Source organism: Prionailurus viverrinus, chromosome E3, assembly GCF_022837055.1.
Source record: "Prionailurus viverrinus isolate Anna chromosome E3, UM_Priviv_1.0, whole genome shotgun sequence".
Lineage (NCBI taxonomy): Eukaryota > Metazoa > Chordata > Mammalia > Carnivora > Felidae > Prionailurus > Prionailurus viverrinus.
Genome location: NC_062576.1, coordinates 21639449 through 21662813, shown reverse-complemented (window position 1 = coordinate 21662813; position 23365 = coordinate 21639449). Strand labels below are relative to the sequence as shown.

General features: G+C 48.3%; 1 protein-coding gene across 1 annotated transcript in view; it reads left to right on the top strand.

Moving 5' to 3' along the window:
* Positions 1-13793: 13793 nt before the first annotated feature.
* The window catches only part of HS3ST4 (heparan sulfate-glucosamine 3-sulfotransferase 4), a 399069-nt gene continuing 389497 nt past the window's right edge, over positions 13794-23365 (top strand). The window contains exon 1 of the mRNA XM_047838887.1: positions 13794-14527. Within this exon, the coding sequence (XP_047694843.1) occupies positions 13794-14527 (734 nt within the window). The remainder of the gene's footprint in view (positions 14528-23365) is intronic.

The following is a 23365-nucleotide window of genomic DNA, read 5'->3' as shown; positions in this document are numbered from 1 at the left end:
ATTTTTTTAAATTTTACATAAATGAGTGTCACATGGGACATATCCTTTGATTGGCTTTTGTTAATCAGCAATAGCTTTTGGAGCGGTATCCGTGTTAATACGCGTAGGCTTACTGGGTTCTCTTTCATTGCAGTATAATATTCCAGTGTATAAATAAACCACAGTCATTCCTTCCCTTAGTGATGGAAAGTTAAGTCGTCCCCCCATACTTAATACTATGTTAAACGACACTATACATAAGTTCTGTGTGTCAAGGAGCATTTTCTAGTGTATGCACCATATTTGGTCATAGGATAACACATATTGACCTTTATCTGACGTTACTATTTTCCTCGGAAGTAGCTGTACCAATTGAGTCTTAGCAGCAATGTATGTCCTTTTCCCTCACATCCTTCTTTCTTTCTTTCTTTTTCTTTCTTTCTTTCTCTTTCTTTCTTTCTTTCTTTCTCTCTTTCTTTCTTACTATTTTTTATTAAAAATTTTTTAACGTTTACTTATTTTTGAGAGACAGAGCACGAGCAGGGGAGGAGCAGAGGGAGGGAGACACAGAGTCCCAAGCAGGCTCCAGGCTCCCAGCTGTCTGCACAGAGCCCGATGTTCGCGGGGCTGGAACTCGAGAACTGTGAGATCATGACTTGAGCGGAACTGACTGAGCCGCCCAGGCGCCCCTCCCCCACATCCTTCTTAAAGTTAGGAAGCGTAAGACATTAATTTTTGTCAGTCTTATGGGCGTGACATGGAAGAGCATCTGTTTTTTAATTTTTACCGTTCTGATTGAGAGCGAGATTGAATATAATCTTTTACGATTATTTGCCATTCAGATTTTCTTCTGTGTAACTGCCTTTTTATGTCCTTTTTCATCCTTTTTCTAGTGATATTCAAATTACTTGTGGAAGTTTCTTTTCCTCTTTTCCTTTTTTTTTTTTTAAGGATTTTTTAGGATATATGTATCCTGAATTTTAAGTTATTTTTCCAGGCTACTTTGTGTTTCATTCTCTTTGTTTTTATGGCATCTTGTAATTAAAAGAAATTTGAAATGTGGCCAAATTTATCCTTCTTTTCCTTTATGATGCGTGCTTTTTCTGTTTTGTTTACGACATTCTTTCCCCCTGGATGTCATAGGAATAATCTCCGATGTTTTCTTATAAAAATTTTAAAGTTCTTATCATACTTAAGTCCTTAATCTGCCTACTCTTTGTTTTGTGTACAGTGGTGAGGGGTCTGATTTTCTCTTCTTGCCCAGGGATTGCCCATAATTTACTAAATAGTCCATTCTTTCTCCCACTGGTTTATAATGCCTCCTTTTTTTTTTTTTATATGAAATTTATTGTCAAATTGGTTTCCATACAACACCCAGTGCTCATCCCAACAGGTGCCGTCCTCAATGCCCACCACCCACTTTCCCCTCCCCCCACCCCCCAATGCCTGCTTTGTTAAAACCTAATTTTCCACACTTCCATGTGTCTGTTTCTGGCCTTTCGATTCTCATCCATTGATTTTTTTTTTCCTCCATCCTTGGGCCAATAGTATATTGTTCTCATTGTTTTAATTATTACGTCTATATAATACCTCGTTCTTTTTTTTGCTATCTGATAGTATGAATACTTATTTTTTATTTGCGTTCTTCAAGATTATGTCGGGTATTCTTGGCCCTTTTCCTTCGGGTTGTTTTATTTTTTTTTTGGAATAAACGGGGTTCTCTGTTGTGTTAAACAAAACAAAGCAAAGCCAAACAAAAAAATGGGAACAAGTTCAAAGAACACGGGAGCCAATAGGAAAGAACCGCCAATGACCAAAGTTGGAACATTTTTCAACAACAAAATAAATTACAGTGGTGTAGGATTATGCTGATTACCTAGAACAAAGAACAAAATAAGTATCCATGAATCCATTCTGATGTAAATAAGCAATGGAATACACAAATGGAGGAAAAGGAATAAGTCTTCCTGGCATGAGAATTCCAAGTCAAAAGGGTAAAAACATTAGAGAAATAGACACTCACCATGAGACCACCAACAGTAATAACTGTTGCAGGTGAGATCCAGGGATTGAATGCTCAGATAAGTGGAAGGAGCATTCAACAGAAACAAGATAGTTCCATAGCCTCAAAAATCTGCCCCCCAATACTTATTATTATACTGGTTTTAACGTGTGTTCACGTGATCTTTGATGCTCCTCCCTCCAGAAGGTGAAACTTAATTGCTTTCCTTTTGAGTGTGGGCTGGACCTAGTCATTCACTTCTAAAGCCTAGAATATGGAAAGAGAAAGAAAATAACTTGCCAGGAGAGAAACCTGGAGGACACCATCTGAATCCTGTTTTCAAGGCCAATGTCATCCGTAAGTTATGTTGATGTCCTATACCCCTGGCGGGACGTGATGAGAGGGGCGCATCACCTCTGGGGTTGTCTTCCCCCAAACAGGTAACTTCAATCTAATTATGAGAAAGACATCAGACAAACTCAAAACTGAAGGACGTTTTACCCAACATTCACTGCTCTTCTAAAGTGTGAGGTCATTAAAGACAAGGAGAGAGTGGGGTGCCTGGTTGGCTCCGTCAGAAGAGTGATGGACGTTTGATCTTGCGGTGTAGAGATTAGTTAAAAATAAAATCTTAAAAGCAACAACGTGGATGGACCTGGAGGGTATTACGCTAAGTAAAGTAAGTCAGTCGGAGAAAGAGAGATACCATGTGTTTCCATTCATATGTGGAACTTGAGAAACTTAACAGAAGACCATTAGGTCTTATAGACCATCCTATATATATAGGATATATATATATATAGCCTAATAGATATATCCTAACAGAAGACGGGAAGGGGAAAAAATAGTTTCAAACAAGAGAGGGAGGCAAACCATAAGGGACTCTTAAATACAGAGAATAAATTGAGGGTTGATGGGGGAGGAGGGGAAAATGGGCGATGGGTGGATGGGCATTGAGGAGGGCACTTGTTGGGATAAACACTGGGTGTTGCATGTCAGCGATGAATCATGGGAATCTACTCCCGAAGCCAAGAGCGCAATGCACACACTGTAGGTTAGCTAACTTGACGAGAAAGTGTATTTTAAAAAATAATAAAATAAAATCTTAAAAACAAAACAAAACAAAACAAGGAGAGAACGAGAAATTATCATAGTATTGGTTTGCAAACTCAGAGTTCCCCCGGAGCAAGGTGGGGGAGGGGGAATCTGAAACTGCCCCTTCTACCTGAAAGATGTGACAAAGAAGGAGACAGACCGCTCCAGATCGGTAGGGGGTGGTTTAAAGGTTTTAATGAGCCAGGAAACTCACGTAGGAAGCTTGTCTTGGGTAGTTGCAAGGTAAGTAGGTCTGCACACCTGCCCACCAGAATCTTAAAAAGCTTACAGGGAGGTCTCCCAGGGGTTCAGTCGCATGTACCCTTCAGATGGATGGGATTGCTCTTTCAAGGCTGCATCCTTTTCTTTCTTTCTTTCTTTCTTTCTTTCTTTCTTTCTTTCTTTTTAGGACCAACAGCTTTATTGAAAGATGCAGAGAGCAGAGCTCCCTTCCCCTCAAGGTCCTGGCGGAGTCAGCCTCAGGATCAGGACCCGCAGAACAAACATTCCAAGGAGAGGGCAGGTGGTGGGTGAGGGGCCTCCAGCAGCTGGGGTCCAGCTCGGTTGGTCAACGGACAGTCACGTCCTCTTGATGACCCATCCCAACAGACAGACCAGAGGAGATTAAGAGGACGTGACAGTGAAACACAACACAACCGGATACTGGAACAGAAAAAGGGTATTCGTGGAAAACCTGGTGAAATACCAAGGAAGTGTGTGGTTTAGTTGATGGTATCGTGGCAGGGCTAATTTCTCAATTTTGACACATGGGCTGTGCGTTAGGGGAAGCTGGACAAAGAGCATAACAGAACTCTGTGCTATCTGGACAACCACCCGTGATTCTAAAATTATCTCAAAATAAAGGTTCTTTAAAAAGCCAGTTAGTTGCAAATACGTTCACCCGGTGAATAGCAATGAAAGATCACTCCCTCCTCCAACACGAGTCCTGTTTTATGACGTCTCATGATAATGGAAGATGTATTTTGCACATTTCGGCATTCATGCACGTAGAAATATTTGCGTTTCAGACAGGTGAAGACGTACCCTGCTATAAAAATAACTTCACAACAAGAGATTTCTTTTCTTTTTACATGGAATGGCAGGAAAATACACTGGGTCAAACCTGCCACTTGGGAGGGAGATCAGATTATATAGGTACATTTATTTCTACTTGGCAATATTCCTACCCGGGAACTTCATTTTAGTTTAATATCGACAAGCCTGAGCTCCTTGGTTAGTTTATGAGCTTGTCAATTCAGCTTTCTTATCAGAATAGGGAAAGAATTTACATGACAGCACCTGAATAAACAAAGTACTTTTCTGGGCTAAGAAATTTACTTTAATCTTTCCCTTCAATTTAAATCCCCTTCCCTTCTCAAAGGGAGACTAGTTGTTTGATGACATGTTTTCTTTTCCCAAGAAGAGGTTATCACTTTGCTTCCTTATGCCCACATAAAATTTAGAATTTAGTTATCAGGGGTGTCTGGGTGGCTCAGTCGGTTGAGTGTCTGATTTCGGCTCAGGTCATGATCTCACAGTTCATGGATTCGAGCCCCATGTCGGGCTCTGTGCTGACAGCTCAGAGCCTGGAGGCTGTTTTGGATTCTGTGTCTCCCTCTCTCTCTCTCTGCCCCCTCCCTGCTCCGTCTCTCTCTCCCGTGCGCTCTCAAAAATAAATAAACAGTAAACAAATTTTTTCTTAAAGAGAAGACGACCAAAGCGTTGGGGTGCCTGACTGGCTCAGTTGGCAGAGCATGTGACTCTTGATCTCAGGGTAGCAAGTTCAAGCCCCCTCTTGGGCATAGAGTCCACTTTAAAAAGTAAATATTAAGAAGAGGAAAGTGCTCTGTGAAGACAGATGCCTACAGACAGCGCAGTTTCAAACCCCTGGCCTCCAGAACTGTGACAGAATGAATTCCTGTCTTGAGCCACACAGCTTGTGGTATTTTGTTATGGCTGCCCTAGGAAATTAACACAACACTCTGCGAAAAAGCTGCATGACGTTGTCTATGAAGGACTTGCTTCATGGATTTTATTGTAGTTCTGAACACGATCTTCTTTTAAGATTATACTTTCTAGTTGTATCCTGATTGTCTTTAAGAATGAATTTACTTTTTGTATTCTACGGTTTATTCAGCAAGCTTGCCCAACTCTTTGGTTATAGATTCATACACACACACACACACACACACACACACACGTTATGTATTTGCCAACAAACATATAGCTTGCAAATAATAATAGTTTGTTTCTTTCTTCCCAGATCTCATGTACTTTATTATTCTTTCTTGTCTTACTGCATTAACTGGGAACCCCAGGTTAATGATGAACAGAAGCCATGATGGAAGGCACACGTATCTTGCTCCTGTTTTCCAAGGGTTACTTCTCCTATTTCGTTATGTTTCACTATAATGTTTGTTGGAGATTTTTGGCAGCAACCCTTTTCTCTTAGGGAAGTTACCTTCCGTTTAGTTTGCTAAATGTACTTAAAATGAATGACGTGGGTGAGATGTTGCACCTGCTAAAAATAACCCTCTTGCTTCACCTGGTGTTATCTAATTCTCCCTTTAGGATGGACTGAAATGCTACTTCCTCTGTGAAGGCGTCCCTCGTTGTCTGCAGGCTAGCAAAGGTGCTCCAACAAAGGGCTCTAGAGCATTCTGTATTTTTTTTTCTTTCTTACTACTTGCCTCACTTGATTACACTTGCTTGTATAACTGTTTCTGCCTTCAGGAGGACAGCGATCTTGCTTTCTGCCTCACTACGATTTCCATATCTCATCCAGAGCATACTGGCTCCTTCCAAAGGACAACTGAAAGAACGGATGAAGTACAAAGAGAGCGGGGCAGCTGGGTGGCTCAGTCGTTGAGCGGCCGACTTCGGCTCGGGTCATGATCTCGCGGTCCGTGAGTTCGAGCCCCGCGTGGGGCTCTGTGCTGACAGCTCAGAGCCTGGAGCCTGCTTCGGATTCTGTGTCTCCCTCTCTCTCTCTGCCCCTCCCCTGCTCACGCTCTGTCTCTCTCTGTCTCTCAAAAATAAATGTTAGAGAAAAAATTTAAAAAAGAAAGAAAGAAAGAAAGAAAGAAAGAGAACAAGAGACTTTATGGAATTGAACAAAGCAGAAACAGATGTCAACACACTTGCCCAGACAAAGACTTGAGCAGGGTTTCATGTCACTAAAATTACCAAAAGCGCCATAAGAGATGTAAAAGAAGATAGAATGAATGGAGATTCACTTCCTGTATTTCTGGACGGGAAAATTCCAGCAGTGTGGGTTTATTATAGAACACTGGAGTCTCAGACTGTTGGGGAAGTAAGTAGGGCTAGGAAAATGAAGAAAGAAACAATTAAGTCAGAGCCTTGTGTATAGCAAAATAAATCCCAGATGGTTTAAAATGTAAAGGTAGAAAATAAAACCAAAAATGTACTAGAAGAAAATGTAGATGAACATTTACATAGTTTGGGGGGGGGGGTCATCATTTTCCATCACAGGCAAAAAACTACAAAGGAAATATTTGGGAGTTTGAGTACATAACAGTGAAACACGTACAGAATCAAAACCAGGAAAAGCAAGTTACCAGTAAAGGCAAACTGGGGGACCCAGTAATTGGAAGGTATAGGACAGGGGGAAAAAATCTGGTGTCCTCAATACCTAAGAGGTTTTCATGACTCAGTAAGAAATAGCAACCTAGCAAAAGAGGACTGGCAAAAATAAAAATAAATGACCCCGTGAGCGTGTGCTCACCCTCAACAAGAACACGAGAGGGATAAAGGAGTGTCCCCAAAGTGCAGACGTGTGGGTTTTTCTGGTGGATGTGGGAGAGACGGGACAGGGAAAGATGCTGGTGTGCCTATGCAATTCTTGCCAGGGGAGGGTGCTGGTGGGACGATTAGTTTTTCTTTTATCCTCTCAACTTTTTCTTTTTTTTTTCCTCCATTGAAAAAAAATTTTTTTTGATGTTTGTTGGTTTTTGAGGGAGACAGAGAGAGACGGTGCAAGCGAGGAAGGGGCAGAGAGAGAGGGAGACACAGAATCCGAAGCAGGCTCCAAGCTCTGAGTTGTCCGCACAGAGCCAGACACGGGGCTTGAACCCACGAACCGTGAACCAGGCGATCATGACCTGAGCGGAAGCCCCACTCGGGCGCCCTGGAAAGTTTGGATATAAATAGAGAGAAGGAAAAAGAGTCGCTGAGGTAAGGGAATGAACGACTGGGTTGTGTAATAAGGGAAATCAATATTACACTACCACCTCGAAAGAAGCTCGGGGCAAGAGATGATGTTGTCTCTTAATTCAATTACATCAGATGCCTGAAAGGGTGAAGCCGCCTCTCGGTTGAGGCCACTTCTGCTTTGGGAACCGGACGAGATGGAAAGGAAACCTGCAAATGGGAGCGCCCTCATCCTGGGAGACTTTTTCATACCATTTGATGATGGACTGGGTAGTTATTAGGGACTGAATGGGATTCTAGTATGTGCTGGTATCTTTTGACCTTTATGATTGCTTTGCTATAAGGGGTCTCTGTTAAAAGACCAGGTGGGGCAGTGTGATATTGTGATCTATAATAAGAAATATATATTGGGGGCGCCTGGGTGTCTCAGTGGGTTGAGGGTTGGACTTGGGCTCAGGTCATGATCTCATGGTTCGTGGGTTCAAGGCCTGCCTGCTTCAGATCCTCTGTCTCCCTCTCTCTCTGCCCCTCCCCTGACCTGACCGTTCTCTCTCTCTCAAAGATAAATAAACATTAAAAAAACATATCTATATATCTGGATTCAACCCCGGGAGTGGCAAAGAGCTCCTAAAACCATTGGAATTTCCTGTGGTAAGAGCAATAAAAGTCTCTTTTGTTGTGTTAATGAGTGACTTTGGGAAAGCCCTTAGGTAACCTAAGGATGGGGGCCTGGTTGCCAGGGGAACCAATCTTCTGAGGAAAGGGCTGGAACTTTCAGTAAACCATCCCCCACCCCTACCTCCTGGGAGGGGAGAGGGGCTGGAGGTTGGGTTGATCACCAATGGCCAATGAGCTGCTCAATCATGACTAAGTCACGCAACCTCAGTAAAAACCCAGGAGGCTTTGGAGAGCTTCCTTCCGGGCTGGAGACCACATGGAGGGGCCAGACATTGGCGCCCCCAGAGAGGGCATGGAAGCTTCTTACCCTTTCCTTACACGTTGCCCTACGCGTCTCCCTGGCTGTTCCTGAATTGTATACTTTTATAACAAACTAGTAATCTAAGAAGTAAAATGTTTCTCTGAGTTCTGAGGGCTGCTCTGGTAAATTAACGGAGCCTGAAGAGGGGATCCTGGGAGCCTCTGACTTCTAGCCAGTTGGTCATAAGCAGAGGTAACAACCCCGACTTAAGACTGGCTTCTGCAGTGGGGACAGTCTTGGGGACTGAACGCTAAACTTGTGGGACCTGTTAATATCTCTGCATACACAGTGTCACCACTGAGATGACTGTAGGGCCCCCAGCGGGTGCCCAACCGATGCTCGCCGATGTGGGACCCTCTCTCCAACCCCAACACACACCAGAACGGGGACGGCAGCGTTTTTTACCAACCATGAACCACGCAGGTCTTACCATAACAAAATACCACAGAGGGTGGCTTCAACGAGAAATGCGTTTTCTCCCAGTTCCGGGGCCCGGAGGGCTGAGATGAGGGCGTGAACCGGTCAGGTGCTGGCTGTCCTCACACGGAAGGGTGTATGAAGAAACAGGGATGACCCCTCAACTTCTTATGAGGCCACAATCCTCTCTGACAAGGGTTCCGCCATTATGACCTCCCTTTAACCTTAATTACTTCCTGAAGACTCTATCTGTGGACACGGTCACATCGGGGGTTAGGGCTTCAACAGACGGATTTTGAGGAGGCACAGCTCAGTCCTTAGCAATAGACAAACAGCACACAGACAGGAACAAAGGCTTGGCATTCGTCATGGTCATGTCCTTCCTGACATCGCTCTCTTGCTCTTTTTCTGGCTTCTTGAGTCGAACATGTAGCTCATTTGTTTTTCATTTTTTTTTCTTTTTGGAGAAGTATATTGGAGATGCCGTCTTTCGTGCAAGTATCGCTTAATTCCATCTGCCAGATTTTGCTGTCTCAGCTCCAAGTATTTCCTGATTTCCCAAGTGACATCCTTCCTCACGCAAGGTTCCGTAAGGTCATGGCATTCTTATGTTTTCAATCTTTTGCTCTTTTCATAGGTATATAATTTCCCTCTTCACTACCACATTGGTTTTGTCTGGAGCTTTACCTCCAGATTGCCACAGATACACTTTTTATGGACAGGTAAAAGACAAAACGGGGAAATCTATTTGCTAGACAAGAGACCAGAGTTCTGTCTCTACTGTCTTGGCATCATTCGTTCACTCTGTGACAGGGAGTTCTAATATTGGCTTACTGAAGTCATTTTGCTCAATAGCAGAGGAAATGAAGGGTAGGTACGCTTTCATCAGTCTGATCGGCCAGGCTGTGCTGTATTCGCAACCAACCCGCAAAGTCTTAGTAGCTGAGCACAACCGAGTTTGTTTTTTGATCGTGCTACATGCCATCAGCGGCTGGAACTTTCTTAACCTTGCTCAGCGTGGAGAATCGAGTAGGTCGTGGATAAGAGGGGTTCCGTCCATTGTCTCGTGCAACTGCCAGGCAGGAAAAACACATTGCCACTGGGGACTCTCCCACTGTCTGCCCAAAGCTTCTGCCCAGAACATACCATTTCACTTCTGCTCAAGTTTCATTAGCCGGAGTCGTACCTAACTTTAAGGGGCCAAGAAAATAGATCTCTCCTGTGTCAGCCACAGGAGAGCGGACAATATTCCAAAGCCAATTTTTGCTTCTTGTTGGGCTGTTGGTTTTCATTACGGGAGTTATCATACATCCTTCCAGTAAATTTCTTCGATTAAAAAACCAAGCCAAGCTGAAGTTAGCCAGGGTTAGTTTGTATTGCTTCAAAAAGAAAAAAAGCCACAGAAGGCATTGGACTTGGCATTGTATATGCAACTGAGCAGATTAGGAAAGTGAACTCTGCCTTACACTCTGGGCTGGTGTGAAGAAAGGGCACACACGTATTTTTCAAGGAAGAGGTTTAAAGAAACAGGGCATGGCAGGAGCCAATGTTTAGACGCAAATAACTATGGGCAGCCACCGCACGTCAGGCAAGGAGTCGGGTATTCATGCAGATGCTACCTAAGTTCATTTAATTCTTTATAAAAACAATTTGAGGGGAGTCTTATTATCTGTGACTTATATACACAGAAGCTGAGGCTCAGAGAGGAGGCATGACCTGTCCAAAAGCCACTTAAGCCAGCAAAGGACAGCTTTGCTTTAACTCTATCACCTGAGCATACAGCGGTGAAACGGAACCGCGCAAGGTGTATGTTGTAGGTACCCTTTGGTTTGGGGCGACTGGGAGTCACATGAAAGGTGGGAGGAGACCTGGAGTCCAAAGGGAAAGAGGTTGGAGCTTATTAATTAGGCAGTGAGAGGGAGGTTTTGAGCCATAGAGGGCATTAGCAGCAGAGCTATGATCGAGTGACTCCTTATTGATCTGCTATTGGTATCTGGACTGATTGGAAATGAGGCACCCTGGCGGCCTGGAGACCAGCTGGAGGAATGTTGTAAAAACTCTGAGAAGCCTGAATGAGCATGGGTGTTGGCAGTGGAAACAGAAAAAAAAAAAATTCTATCGAGTCTCCAGACCCATCAGGAATTGCTGAATGAAGTCTGAGTTCTCTCTATGTAGGTGGCTCCTACTTTTCATTACAGGTTTCTCAGAAACTTGCTCCCAGAAAAAGCCTGGATCAGAAGCAGGAAAAAAATAGGCAACTGCCGAAATGAGAATTGAGAAGTCTACACAACTCCTTCCCCCGCAATCACCTCTTTCCTATCAGTTATGGGGCCTGACCCTTCACCAATGCCCTTGATTCCATTGAGAGTCTCTTATTCAAGTGTGACTATTTGGGGACAAGAGGCAGAAGGGACGCTGGCAGGTTTCCTCATTGGCAATGCCCAGGCAAGTAACAGAAAGGTGTGGGAAGGATCTGGGAGGACTCTGCGAAGGACAGGGCACACGTTTTCCATAAAGTGGGCTTCTCAGCTCGGGTCACGGGGCCCAAAGTTGCTGGGTCTCCTATTTCAACAGAAACCTCACACCCAGATTTTTGGGGGTGGGAGCAAGCCCTCAAGTTAAACATATTGCAACCAGGGGCGTCTGGGTGGCTCAGTTGGTCAAGCGACCAACTCTTGATTTCGGCTCAGGTCATGATCTCACGGTTTCGTGAGTTCGAGCCCCACCTCGGGCTCTGTGCAGCCAGCTTAGAGCCTGTTTGGGATTCTCTCTCTCCCTCTTTCTCTCTCCCCCCCATCCCATGCACACTGTCTCTCTCTCAAAATACATAAATAAAACTTAAGAAAAATTTAAAAAATATTGCAGCCAGTTCACATTTCTTAATAGTACTGTGCTGGCCACATTCAGCTCTGTTTGTCACCTGGTGGGGGGGGTGGATTAAATTTTCAAACCATTTGATCAAAACCTTTCCAAATTGGAAGGCGCATGTGTAGTAAAGCTACATACAGAGCAGGTTCACGTGGATGGCTGAGATAGCGCACTGAGAAACTGGGCTCTAGGCACGGAGAGCCAGAGCCCTGGGCCCGCCCGGCGCTGGGCATCCTGGTACCTGGGCCTTGAAAGAAAGAGGGGCCAGGGCAGTGGCAATATTCCCTGCCATCCGGGCCTCCTGGCTGACCACCCAGAACTGGGTTTGGACCGGAAACAGGGTTGGGCAAAGCTAGTGTTTCCCCGGGCTCCAGTCGGCCCCTTCCCATTAACATTACAGTAATGCAGTTGTGTGGTGTTTGAAAAAGCGTCCCTAGTTACAGGGAATGATTTACAAGACACCAGACTCTGCATTTCAGAGGTCTCCAGTGCACCATAAAAAATATATTATAAAGGAATAATCTTTATCTGAGCGAAAGCGGCAGTGAAGGAAACTCATGTCCAGCTGAGAGCAGCAGTGAGCTTTTGTTCACTCAGGGAAAAGTCCGTGTTCTTCATCGTACTTGATTAACATTTCCTCCCTCTTTGGCACTAGGTATCTAGTTAATATTTAGACATTATATACATTTTCTTTCAACTGTTGTTCCTATTATGCGATCAAACAAAACCGGAGATGCCAAGCACATCAGCCGGCCCTGGGAAAGCAGACCCACCAGGCACCCAGCGGCGGCCAGCACGGTAAACAGGACTCACCGCAGCCAGCGCCTGGGAGAGCCGGGCCCCGGGGGTGTGCGCGGCCAGCCCCCCCGTCCCCAGGAAGCAGGGTTCCCTAGAGAGCCTCAGCTGATCCCGCTGCCTCTCCCTCCCACGCCGCCACCTCCCTGAGCAAAAGGCCGCGGGGAGCACTGTCTAGTTTTGAATCTTCCAGAGCCTTCTGATGTTTACCATTCCCCCCAGGAGAGGGAGGTGAGGGATGGCAATCTCTCGGCAAAGAAAATATACTTAAAAAAAAATTCAGGGAGGCGATGCACACGGACAACCTGCAACCTAACTTGTCCCTGCTCATTAGGCGTGCAGAGCGATGACGGGCTCAGTCCATCCCAGTCCAGGGAAATCGGAACTCCTTTAGCGCTAAGGCCCCCCGCCCCAAGGGGCGCGGGTGTACGCGTCGTGAAGGGTGTCGGGGAGGGGACGGCCTCATCTTTGGGGGCAGACGGCGCAGTCACCCGGTGGCGGGACAGAGGCGGAAGCTCTGGGGCTGGGAAACCTGGGGGTCTGTGTCAAAACTCCACCCAGAAGATGGGGAGGCTGGAAAGATGGAAGTTTGTGGGGGAAAACGGAGAAGAAATCACTGCCGGACCCCCGGCAGGAGGATATCCGGGGTGAGAGAAGGCGGGTCAGGGACGGGCCGAGCCGGCCTGGAGTCCCAGGGGAAGAGGGGAAGCGACAGCTCTCGGTCCTCGGGCCCCCAGCTCCTCGGTGCGCGGCTCCGGCGGCTGGCGCCGGTCTCCGTGTCCCTAAAAGTATCGGGAGAGGGATGGAGAGCGCCGCGTCCCAGGCTCCCCGGGGAGAGGGAGGCACGCGGGGCTGGGCGGGGCACGCCTCCAGTGCGCCGCGTGTCTGGGGGGGGCGCGATCTCCGCTCTCCCGGGCGCCCCAGCCCCAGCGCACGCCTCCGCTTCCGCGCCCCCCTCCGCAGGCGCGCGCGAGGCGCACTCCCCCTCCCTCGGCGGCGCGGGGCGCGCGCCCGGCCCCCCTCCTCCTCCCCTCCGCGCCTCTCCGCTCTCCCGGCAGAAAGTTAGCAGCGGGGAAGGAACTCGGGGCCGCAACAGCGCGCGGCGGCGGCGGCCGGGGCTGAAGCAGGAGCCGCGGCGGAGCCGGGGAAGCGGGGGCGCCGCAGACGGAGCAGGTGCGGCCGGCGGGTCCGCGCGCCCCCCTCGGTCCCCTTGCCGGCGGCTGAGGGGGGTGGTGGTGGTTGGGGGGGGCCGCCCGGACTCCGCGGGAAGAGTGGGGCGGGGGGGGGGGGCCATGCGGCCGGGCTCCCCCCCGGCGCAGCGGGACAGCGGCCAGGGCCGGGGGCGCAGCGGCATCGCTTCATGCAGCCGGGGCGGCTGGGCAGCGGCGGCGGCGGCGGCGGCGGCGGCGGCGGCGGGGGCGGCGGCTGAAACCATGTCCGGGCAGCGCCGGGGGCCGCCGCCGCTGCCGCCGCGAGCCGGGAGCCGCGATGGCCCCGTGGCCCGCACCTCCTCCGCCTCCGCCTCCGCCTCCACCTCTCGCCGCGCCGCCGCCGCCCGGCGCCTCTGCTAAGGGCCCGCCGGCGCGCAAGCTGCTTTTTATGTGCACCTTGTCCCTGTCCGTCACCTACCTGTGCTACAGCCTCCTGGGCGGCTCGGGCTCCCTGCAGTTCCCCCTGGCGCTGCAGGAGCCGCCGGGCGCCGCCGCCGAGCCCCCGCCGAGCCCGCCGCCACCCTCTCTGCCGCCTCCCCCCGTGCGCCTCGGCGCCCCCTCGCAGCCGCCCGCGCCGCCGCCGCCGGACAACGCGAGCCGCGGGGAGCCGCCCGAGCCCCCCGAGCAGCCCGCCGCCCCCGGGGCCGACGGCTGGGGGCTGGCGAGCGGCGGCGGGGGCGCCCGCGACGCCTGGCTCCGGACCCCGCTGGCCCCCGGCGAGATGATCACGGCTCAGAGCGCGCTGCTGGAGAGGGAAGCGCAGGAGTCCAGCACCACCGACGAGGAGCTCGCAGGCCGGAGAGCGGCCAACGGGAGCAGCGAGAGGGGCGGCGCCGCCAGCACCCCCGACTACGGGGAGAAGAAGCTGCCACAGGCGCTCATCATCGGGGTCAAGAAAGGAGGGACCCGCGCGCTGCTGGAGGCGATCCGAGTACACCCGGACGTGCGGGCGGTGGGCGTAGAGCCGCACTTCTTCGACAGGAACTACGAGAAGGGGCTGGAGTGGTACAGGTAGGACCCTGGGCGCGGCGGGAGGGGGTGGACGCGCGGCGAGACCCGCAGGGCGAGCCGCCGCTTTTCCGGGCCCTCGGACACCCGGGCGCCGCGGTCCGGGGAGCCCTTGGCCCCAGCGAGGGCTCTGTCAAGCCCCGGCGGGGGCTGCTCTGGGGGAGCGGCGGCGAGGGGCTGGACGCCGGTCAAGGAGGACTCTATTTCAGGGCGAGGGGTGGAGGTGTCGCCTTGCCCTGCCCGCCTCGAGGCTCCTCGTCCAGGGAGGTGCCTTCCGAATCTGCCCAGCTCCGAGCCTGGGAATCCCCAGCCTTCGTGCCCGCGGGGTGTTTCCCAGCCCTGGCTCTGGCGGGGCTCTGCGCTTCCGTGTGTGGGGACGCCGGCGGGGGGGATGAAGCAGGGTAGCGAGATTGATCTAGGGGCTTTGAGATCCCCTGGAATGTCTCAGAATCGCCCTGAAACGCATTTGCGTGGCTGGAATCCAACTTTAGTCTTTTCAGGTTAGAGCCAAATGACCCGGGAACGGTTAAACAAGGTGATGCTGGCCAGTTCTGGCTTTCTAGTAAAGACGGAGGGTGCCCCCATCTCCAGAACTTTCTATCCACCCGCTGGGTAGGTTTTGCATTGGGAGCACCAGTTGGTGCCCTGGGAGCTTTTACGCCCCGTGCCCGTGCCCTTTCTGTAACCCGAGCCTCCTTCGCTACAGATTGGAGCTTCTGTCTTGTGAAACGTTCACCTCTCGCCTTTTCCACCCTCTGCCAGTGGGGAGAAGAAGGGAGAAGAGCGGAGTAGAAAGTTAGGTGCAGGTAACATAAATTAATAATCCAGCTTTCTTGCCATAACATTGAACACGACACTGGTGTAGATGCTAAAATGCAAACCTCCTTTGCTTTTTTTTGGGGTGTGTTTTTTCTTTGCTTTTTTCCTCTGGTTTTATATCTCTCTGGAAAACAGATCTGGATGGCTGGCCCCATCTCGGCTGCATCTCAGTAATTAATTGCAATTGTCAAACAGAAACACAGGCTTTGTCAGCTAAAGTGATGTTATCATCTTAACCGAGCCAATAGGTAAAATACAAGGGTTGTTTCCTGATAAGTCTCCTTCCTGTTGAAGAGCTTTGCTTTCCAAGTTTAAATTACAGCCTGGGAAAGTTTTAGAAATAGCTTAACTTAAAAAAAAAAAAAGATAATAAATGGGTGTATTGTGATTGATTTCTTCCACTTTAAAAAACATGCCTTATGCTTTCAAAGCTTGAGAGAAGTACACTTAGGCATGAACATTCCAGCACATTAAACCGAAACAGCAAATGTGTCTGTTAATGTCTTGTCTGTTTCAACAGTGAGAACTAATTGCAATATTTTAGGAGGCTTCAAACAGCCCCTTCCTATCAAAACATAAAACAGCAAATGCCTAATTTAACTGGAAAATCAGTATTTATAACATCACAAGCCATGGCTTCCAGTTTGCGATTATAATTAAAAAGGTGTTAGAATGATTAGCGCCACAACAGCAAAATAGAGAGGGGGTATGATGTCTGGGAGGGCTGCGTTTGGTTGGTTTCGTTGGCTTGGTTGGTTTGGCGGGGGGGCATTCTGGTCTCTGCCGTGGGGTAGCTTCGGCCCTACGAGGGAAACGGTGGCTTTTTCCAATTCTAATTTTAAAGCTGTGTATCTCAGGAGAAGTGTCCAGTGCCGTTTCGGGGGAGAGAGAGGCATAAAGATCACATCTTTCCAACATGTGTTAGGGTTGCTTTGCAGCAGCTGGAAATAGAAAAGGGAGTGTTTTATTCAGATGACTTAAAGTTGGATGAAGGATTGCAGGGTGGAATGTGGGTCAGGAGGTCCCGTCCACGGGGCTGGGGGATTTTCTGAACGAGGAGCTAGGAGATGCCAGGTTTTCTTAATGTTCTTGCATACCGCGGCTGGGAGGAGAGGGTGTGGAGACTGCTATGATACGGCTGTGGAAGGGACTATCCCAGCACTGTGGTCCTCCCAGCCATCCCTGGTGTGGTGTTCGGGGCTGAGTGTGAATGTTTGGTACCCATCTGCAGAACTGTTCTACTGAAGACACGGGCAGATTCCCTTGATCCTCACTTGGGAGGACCATACGATTTCTCTGGGTGCCCCATCCTCTACCCCAGTGTCTCCCCCGTGGCAGATCCTTACAGTGCTTAGTGGTGCTGACTGCAAATGCCCGAGAAGCATTTCCGTAAGGCAGAGGGTATCGTTAGCCACCCCGACCTGGCTGCTAAGTCTTCTAGAAACCCCTTTGGGCCCCTGGGAGTGTGCCGGGGCTGCTTGGATACCTCTCCAGCCTTACCAGGGACAGCAGTGCTTGGAGGCTTGTTTGTGGGATTTTCAGAGGCTCTCTGTCTTCGGGCTCTTCTCTCTCTCTCCCTTGGAGGAAGAGGGATGACATCCTCATTATAACGTAGAAGAGGAAAGAAACAGTGGCATCAGGTCAGACCAGTAAGAGAAACCCTTCCTCTTGTGTCTCTGGTCCAACCGCACCGTTTTTTTTCTTTTCTTTTTTTTTTTTTACGTTTATTTATTTATTTTGACAAAGACCGGAGGCAGTGCAAGTGGGGGAGGGACGGAGAGAGGGAGAGGGAGGATCCCAAGCAGGCTCTGCACCTGTCAGTGCAGAGCCCGATAGGGGGCTGGAATGCACGGAGCTTTGAGATCATGACCCGAGCGGAAACCAAGAGTCGGACAGCTGCATCTCTACTCGGTCGCGTGTGTACTTGACGGGTCACGCTTGCTCGCCACCCGAGGTGTGGTCTGTGCAACATCTTCCTCTGCTTGCCAGATGAGAGGGCCACAGACTGATGGGAGGTTTTGATTCTCCCCGACTTGTTCTCTTTCCTTTTTCTTTGCCGTGCGCTTCCCCATAGGCTGCTAATTCTGCGAGTGTTTCTGGTGTTTGTTTTTTCAGCCAGAGGGAGAAGAACTTGGGGCAGGTGCTTGGGTGACACTGGTTCGGGCTTTCCTCCCATCCCGGCTAAGCAGCCCTGGGAGTTTTATTTTCTCGGTGCTGCACCAGTCATGTCTAAATCCGGGTTTTGCTTTCTCCCGTTGCTGTTGATCTAATGTGATTTAAAAACACTTTTGAGATTAGGACATGTGCATCCGATTTCCGGGCAAGATAGACTAATGGATTAGGATGGGGGGTGTTAAAAGCTGGGGAGAAGCAAGCCTCCCTTGGTGGATTGACACAGGCCAGTGATTAACGGGTGGGGAGGTAGACTCAACCCTCCGCTCCCCACCCCCCCCAAACCAATAACGGAAAAAGGCAGAGCCACAATGCACCTTTCAGAATGGGCTGATCCAAGCTGTGTCTGGGCACAGACCTCATACTCCTCTAAGGGGCGGGACCTGGTGGCGGGCCGACCCAGCAGAACTCATCACGGTGACAGGGCTGCCTTGAGGTGCTGCCTCCCTTGTGGTTTACAGGCTGTACAGGGACCATGTGACTGCTTTGCTTTGGAAACCACTCAGCTCCAGGGCGACGGGAAGCGACCCTCCCTGGTTTCAAGCTGTCTTCGCTGCCGACAGTTGATACGCTCAGCCCCCTGGCTGGGGAAGATCACTCAGGAAAACGGTTCCCATGGCCTGGCTCCTGCTTCCCAGAGGAACGTGGTCACAGCAGCACTGGGTGCACGTGGAATCTGGAGAGAGAACGAGGGAGGACGCCAGAAAGGCTCTGGCATTTATGGAATACCTGTGACTTACAGCGGCTGGCACGTTGTAGATGTCCTATCACATCTGAGCGTAACGGTGAGGGCTGTGAACTTACAGGTGGCTCCTGGACCAATCCCTTGCCCAGGATTGCTCAGCTGGTCCGTGGTTGAGCTGCCCACATCTGTCCAATCTCATGGTGCTACTTTCTTCCCGCCCCACGTAAAATACTACCTTCTTACGTTTAACAAACATGTGATGATATTTAGCACGTACCTGGTTCTGTTTTAAGGACGGGGTAAAGTGGCGAGTAAGCACTCGGTGCTCCTGAAACTGACATTTTGGTGGTGGGGAGGGGAGACCGCAAACAGCCTTCCTTTTCACATTTTTAATGCGGCTACTAGAAAATTCAAAACGACACTCGTGACTCAGGTTATATTTCCACTGGGCAGGGCCCCTAGTAGAGCAGTGCTTTTTAAACTTCAAGTGGGTGTGGATCACCTGGGATGCTGTTAACATACGCGATTCTGATTCAGCGGGTCTAAGGAGGGGCCTGAGAGCCTGCATTTCTAACTTCTGATCTCTGGACCTCACTTTGAATAGTAGAGGTCTAGAGGGAAATTGGTGTGTGTGCGTGTATGCACGCCTGTGTTAAATTAGATCAGATGGCTGGGGAAAACTTCTCTGTGAGGGTGATGCAAACGAAGTGAAAGAGTTAAGATCCTGTCACGTAAAGATCTGGGTAAAGAGGTTTCCAACGGGCGTGGGGGGAGAGCAGGTGCAAAGGCCCTGAGGTGGAATCAAGCCTTGTGGCTTTATACAGTGTTCTTTCATTATTCCCAAAGCACAGCGTTTGTAGATGGACAAAACTGGGTTCAAAATGTGGTTTTACAACCTACTGGTTGGATAATTTTTGGAGAGATGGCTGATTTGACATCACCCAGTTTCAGTTTGTTTATCTGGGAATAATTCCTTCCTTGCAAGGTTGTTGGGAGGAATAAATGAAGTAATAAAGGTGAGTGTATTTTCTGAAAAAATGAGTATCCTAGAGCAGAAATCCAAATGGACCCAACTACGTTTTTTTTTTTTTGTTTGTTTGTTTTAATTTCTCAAATCATTTTGGTCTCACATGCTTTACCTTTGATCACAGCTGTCCTAATATTGACATACGAGTCTCTTAGTGGGGATGTTTTTGGGAAAAGTCTAATAATGATTGGTTGGCTTTGCAATCTACAGCTGCTTGACCTTTTCGACCACGGGTCACCAACTCAGATACCCAGTGAAATAGACCAGGCGGGGAGAAACTTGGGGCGTGTGCTCTGTCTACAGGTCACGGCTCCTGCTCTCTGATCCAGCTACCCCCTTCCACGTGCAGATATCCTCACATCCTCCGTTTGGTTAAGAGGAGGGCTTTGATGTGAAAGCTCTTGGTTTTTAGCATTGGCAAACGGATGAAAATTTCTTAAAAGCGTTGTGTGGGCCAGCACCGTGGGACAAACAGAACACGTCTGTGGGCTGGATACGCTACCAGTTTGCGACCTCTGGTTTAAACTCGTTTCGGAACTGGCATACCCATACCCTTGGCAGTTGCCAGAATTGTGGCTTCCATGTGCTTATTTCAGTGTAGATTTTCCGCCCCTTTTCAGATTTTGCAACAGCAAGGGGGAAATACCTCCCAGATCTATTGCAACAATAACAAAAGGAACGGGATATACACAGGAACATTGAGGCGGAGGAAGACAGGTCACAAATAAATTTCTCTTTTGTTTCCAGTGAGCGTTTTCTTGAAGGCGGGACAACTCTTCAGTTGTTCCCTCATTAATCAGGAGTGCCGGTATGTGATCCGGATCGATGAATTGCACCTATAAAATAGATTCCGGTCAGGTGGGTTCAGTAAGACCTGAGAGATGGAATAATTGGGTTCTAGCTTTTGCTCTGCCATGTTGCTAGTTCTGTTGGACCTCAGATTACTTTGTTTCTTTCTTTAAAAAAGTTATTTTTCCGTTTTTTAGATGAGACTATGTTGTCTCCATAGGGTCCATCCGCGGAAATACTTTGGTCCTAGAGCCAACTTCTGTGTTAGACTTTTTGGAGGGAGGAAGCCAGTAGGGTGAAGCAGCATTTTTCAGAGCATGTTTTTACATCCGTCTCTGAGTCAGAAGCCACGGCGTCTTCCTCCTGTGATCACCAAGCCTCAATTACTTCATCTGTAGAATGGGCACAATATTACTTCCAAAAGGGGTTATGTGATGATAAAATGAAAGGAATTGTGATGTAGGAAATTTCGCTCGCCCCTTCTTTCCTGTCTTTCTCTCTCCCTTTCCCCGTGCCATTCTTCCTTTTCCTGCATTTCTTTTCTTTTTTTCTTGCCCGTAAGTACTAAAGGTCCTAAAGAGAAAGCTGTAATGCATTTTTCATTTGAATATAGCCTTTTATTTCAAGATTATGTCTGAATGAGGGATTTCAAACCCTGAAGCAGCTCTTAAGTAGCTCTCTAGAGAATAATCAAAACCAGATTCCAGAATTTAGTCTATTGTAACTTGAGCTGAAGGAGGAGAAGAGTCTGATTTCACGAAGTAACCACCGCCAGAATCCTTCACCAAGGGGACGGGGTAGGGGAATGGGCTGGCCCTTCGGGCTTGTGCGCTGACGTTTTCTTGAACCTACAGGAGAAGTGATGCTGCTTGGCCTGGAAAGCTACAGAGACATCTAGAGTGCCAAGGGCGTGCTTGCCTTCAGTTTTTCTGCAGAACTGAAAGCATTTGAGAATGCAGGACTGTTCTAGAAGGCCCGACCAAACACCTTGGCTTGAGATTTGGCTCCTTTCACTGGTGGTCTCCAACTGTCATGACACGATTTATTTCTTTTTCTTCTTCTTTTTCTTTTTGTTGACCGCACCAGTCATTTTTACTGTTAAACGGAGTCAGGAGAGAGGCCTTGAGATTTTAGGTGGATGAGAGGTGGCTGGGGTTGTATGGTAAGAAGTTTTAAAGGTTTTGGTTTTGCATAATGGATGATATCTCTGGAACCGATTGAACCACCGCCCTGTTAAAGTAATCTCTTGATTCCATTGGTTTCTGCGGTTTAACAAGCTCCCTCTATAACTGTCTGGGGAATTTCAGTCTGAAATTATAATTCACTAAGGGAGCCTTTCAGCCCATCTTGCCATTAATTAAAAGCAGGCGGTTGAATGTTTTTGTTTTAATACTCACTAGTTAGGATTCCTCACTTTAATTTTTTTTTCAACCTTTATTTAAGAATGTACAAAGCATATTCATGGGGAAACAAAGCAACGCATGAATTAGACAATATTTTTTTTGGTTGCAAGTAATAGAAATTGAACTTAAGCTACAGAAAAGGTAATTTACTGGCTTAAGTAATTAGGAAGTCTAGGGGATAATGACTTCAGGTAAAGCTGGATCCAGGGGCTCAAATGATATCACTAGGTCTCTGTCTCTTTCCATTTTTAAAAAATTTTTAAAAAATACATATTTTTTAATTTTTAAAAATGTTTATGCATTTTTTGAGAGAGGGCCTGAGCATGAATGGGGGAGTGGCAGAGAGAGAGAGAGAGAGGGAGACACAGAATCCGAAGCAGGCTCCAGGCTCCGAGCTGTCAGCACAGAGCCCGATGTGGGGCTTGAACCCATGAACTGTGAGATCACGACCTGAGCTGAAGTCTGATGCTCATCTGACTGAGCCACCCAGGTGCTCCTCCGTTCTTTTTTTAAAATTTTTTTATTAAAAAAATTTTTTTTTCACATTTATTTTTGAGAGACAGAGAATGAGTAGGGGAGGGGCAGAGAGAGAGGAAGACACAGAATCAGAAGCAGGCTCCAGGCTCCGAGCTGTCAGCACAGAGCCCGATGTGGGGCTTGAACCCATGAACTGTGAGATCACTACCTGAGCTGAAGTCTGATGCTCGTCTGACTGAGCCACCCAGGCGCCCCTCCATTCTTTTTTTTTAATTAATTTATTTTTGATAGAGACAGAGAAAGCACGTGAGCTGGAGAGGGGCAGGGAGAGATGGAGACAGAGGCTCCAAGGTGGGCTCTGTGCTGAGAGCTTGAACTCTCGAACCACGAGATCGTGACCTGAGCCAAAGTCGGACGCTTAAACGTTTCAGCCACCCAGGCGCCCCCTGTCTCTTTCCGTTCTTTGCCATGGTTTTCTCTACCTTGCTTTATTCTCAGATAGGTCATCTCACCATATTTTAGGTAACTAGGTAAGCAGCAACCTCAGACAAATAGATTTTATGTTTATCAATTCTTTTGGAAGTCCTTTTTCTTAGGAGCTTCTGTAAGAGATTCCTGGAGATTCCTCTGGCCCAGGTCGGGTGATGAGCCCGCTCCTGCAGCAGTCAGGGTGCCATACTCCAATCAGGCCTGGGTGATGTGGTCACTCTTTTAGGTTGGGGTAGTGGTGGGGGCAGGGAAACAGAGTTAGTCTCACTGAAACTAGGGGATAGTCTCCCCTAAGGACCAGGTGTTCAAGGCTTCTGTTGCTCGAAGTGGGGGCCAGTTAAACCACATGTTTGTTAAACATACGAAGAATCCAGTCTGGGACAGATGCCTGATCTATCTGAGTATTTTAACTTAGAGAGAGGTACAGGGGCGCCTGGGTGGCTGAGTTGGTGAAGCGTCCAACTCTTGATTTCGGCTCAGGTCACGGTCTCACGGTTCGTGACTTCGAGCCCCGCGTCGGGCTCTGTGCTGACAGCACGGAGCCTGCTTGGGATTCTCTGTCCCTGCCTCTCTCTCTTACTGTCCCTCCCTGGCTCTCTCCCCTTCAAAATAAATAAATAAACTTAAAAATTTTTAAATAAAAAAAGAAAGAGGTACGAAGGGTTAGTCTGGGGAAGTCCAATGTTATTTTTATTTTATTCATTCGTTTGTTTACTATTTAAACATGTACTGATTGTCAGCTGTGTGCTGAGGTCAGACATGAATCAGTCATGACCAGTGGTCTGCAGGAGCTAAGAGAATGGGGAAATGGACAAGTAAATGATTATACTCCAAGGTAAGGAAAGCTCGGGCCAAGTGGGGTTTATTCCAGGAATAGAAGGATGGTTCGATCTTAGGCAATCAAACTATGTGATCTGCTCTTTTTTTTTAAATTTTTAAATTTTTTAAAATTTATTTTTGAGACAGAGAGAGACAGAGCA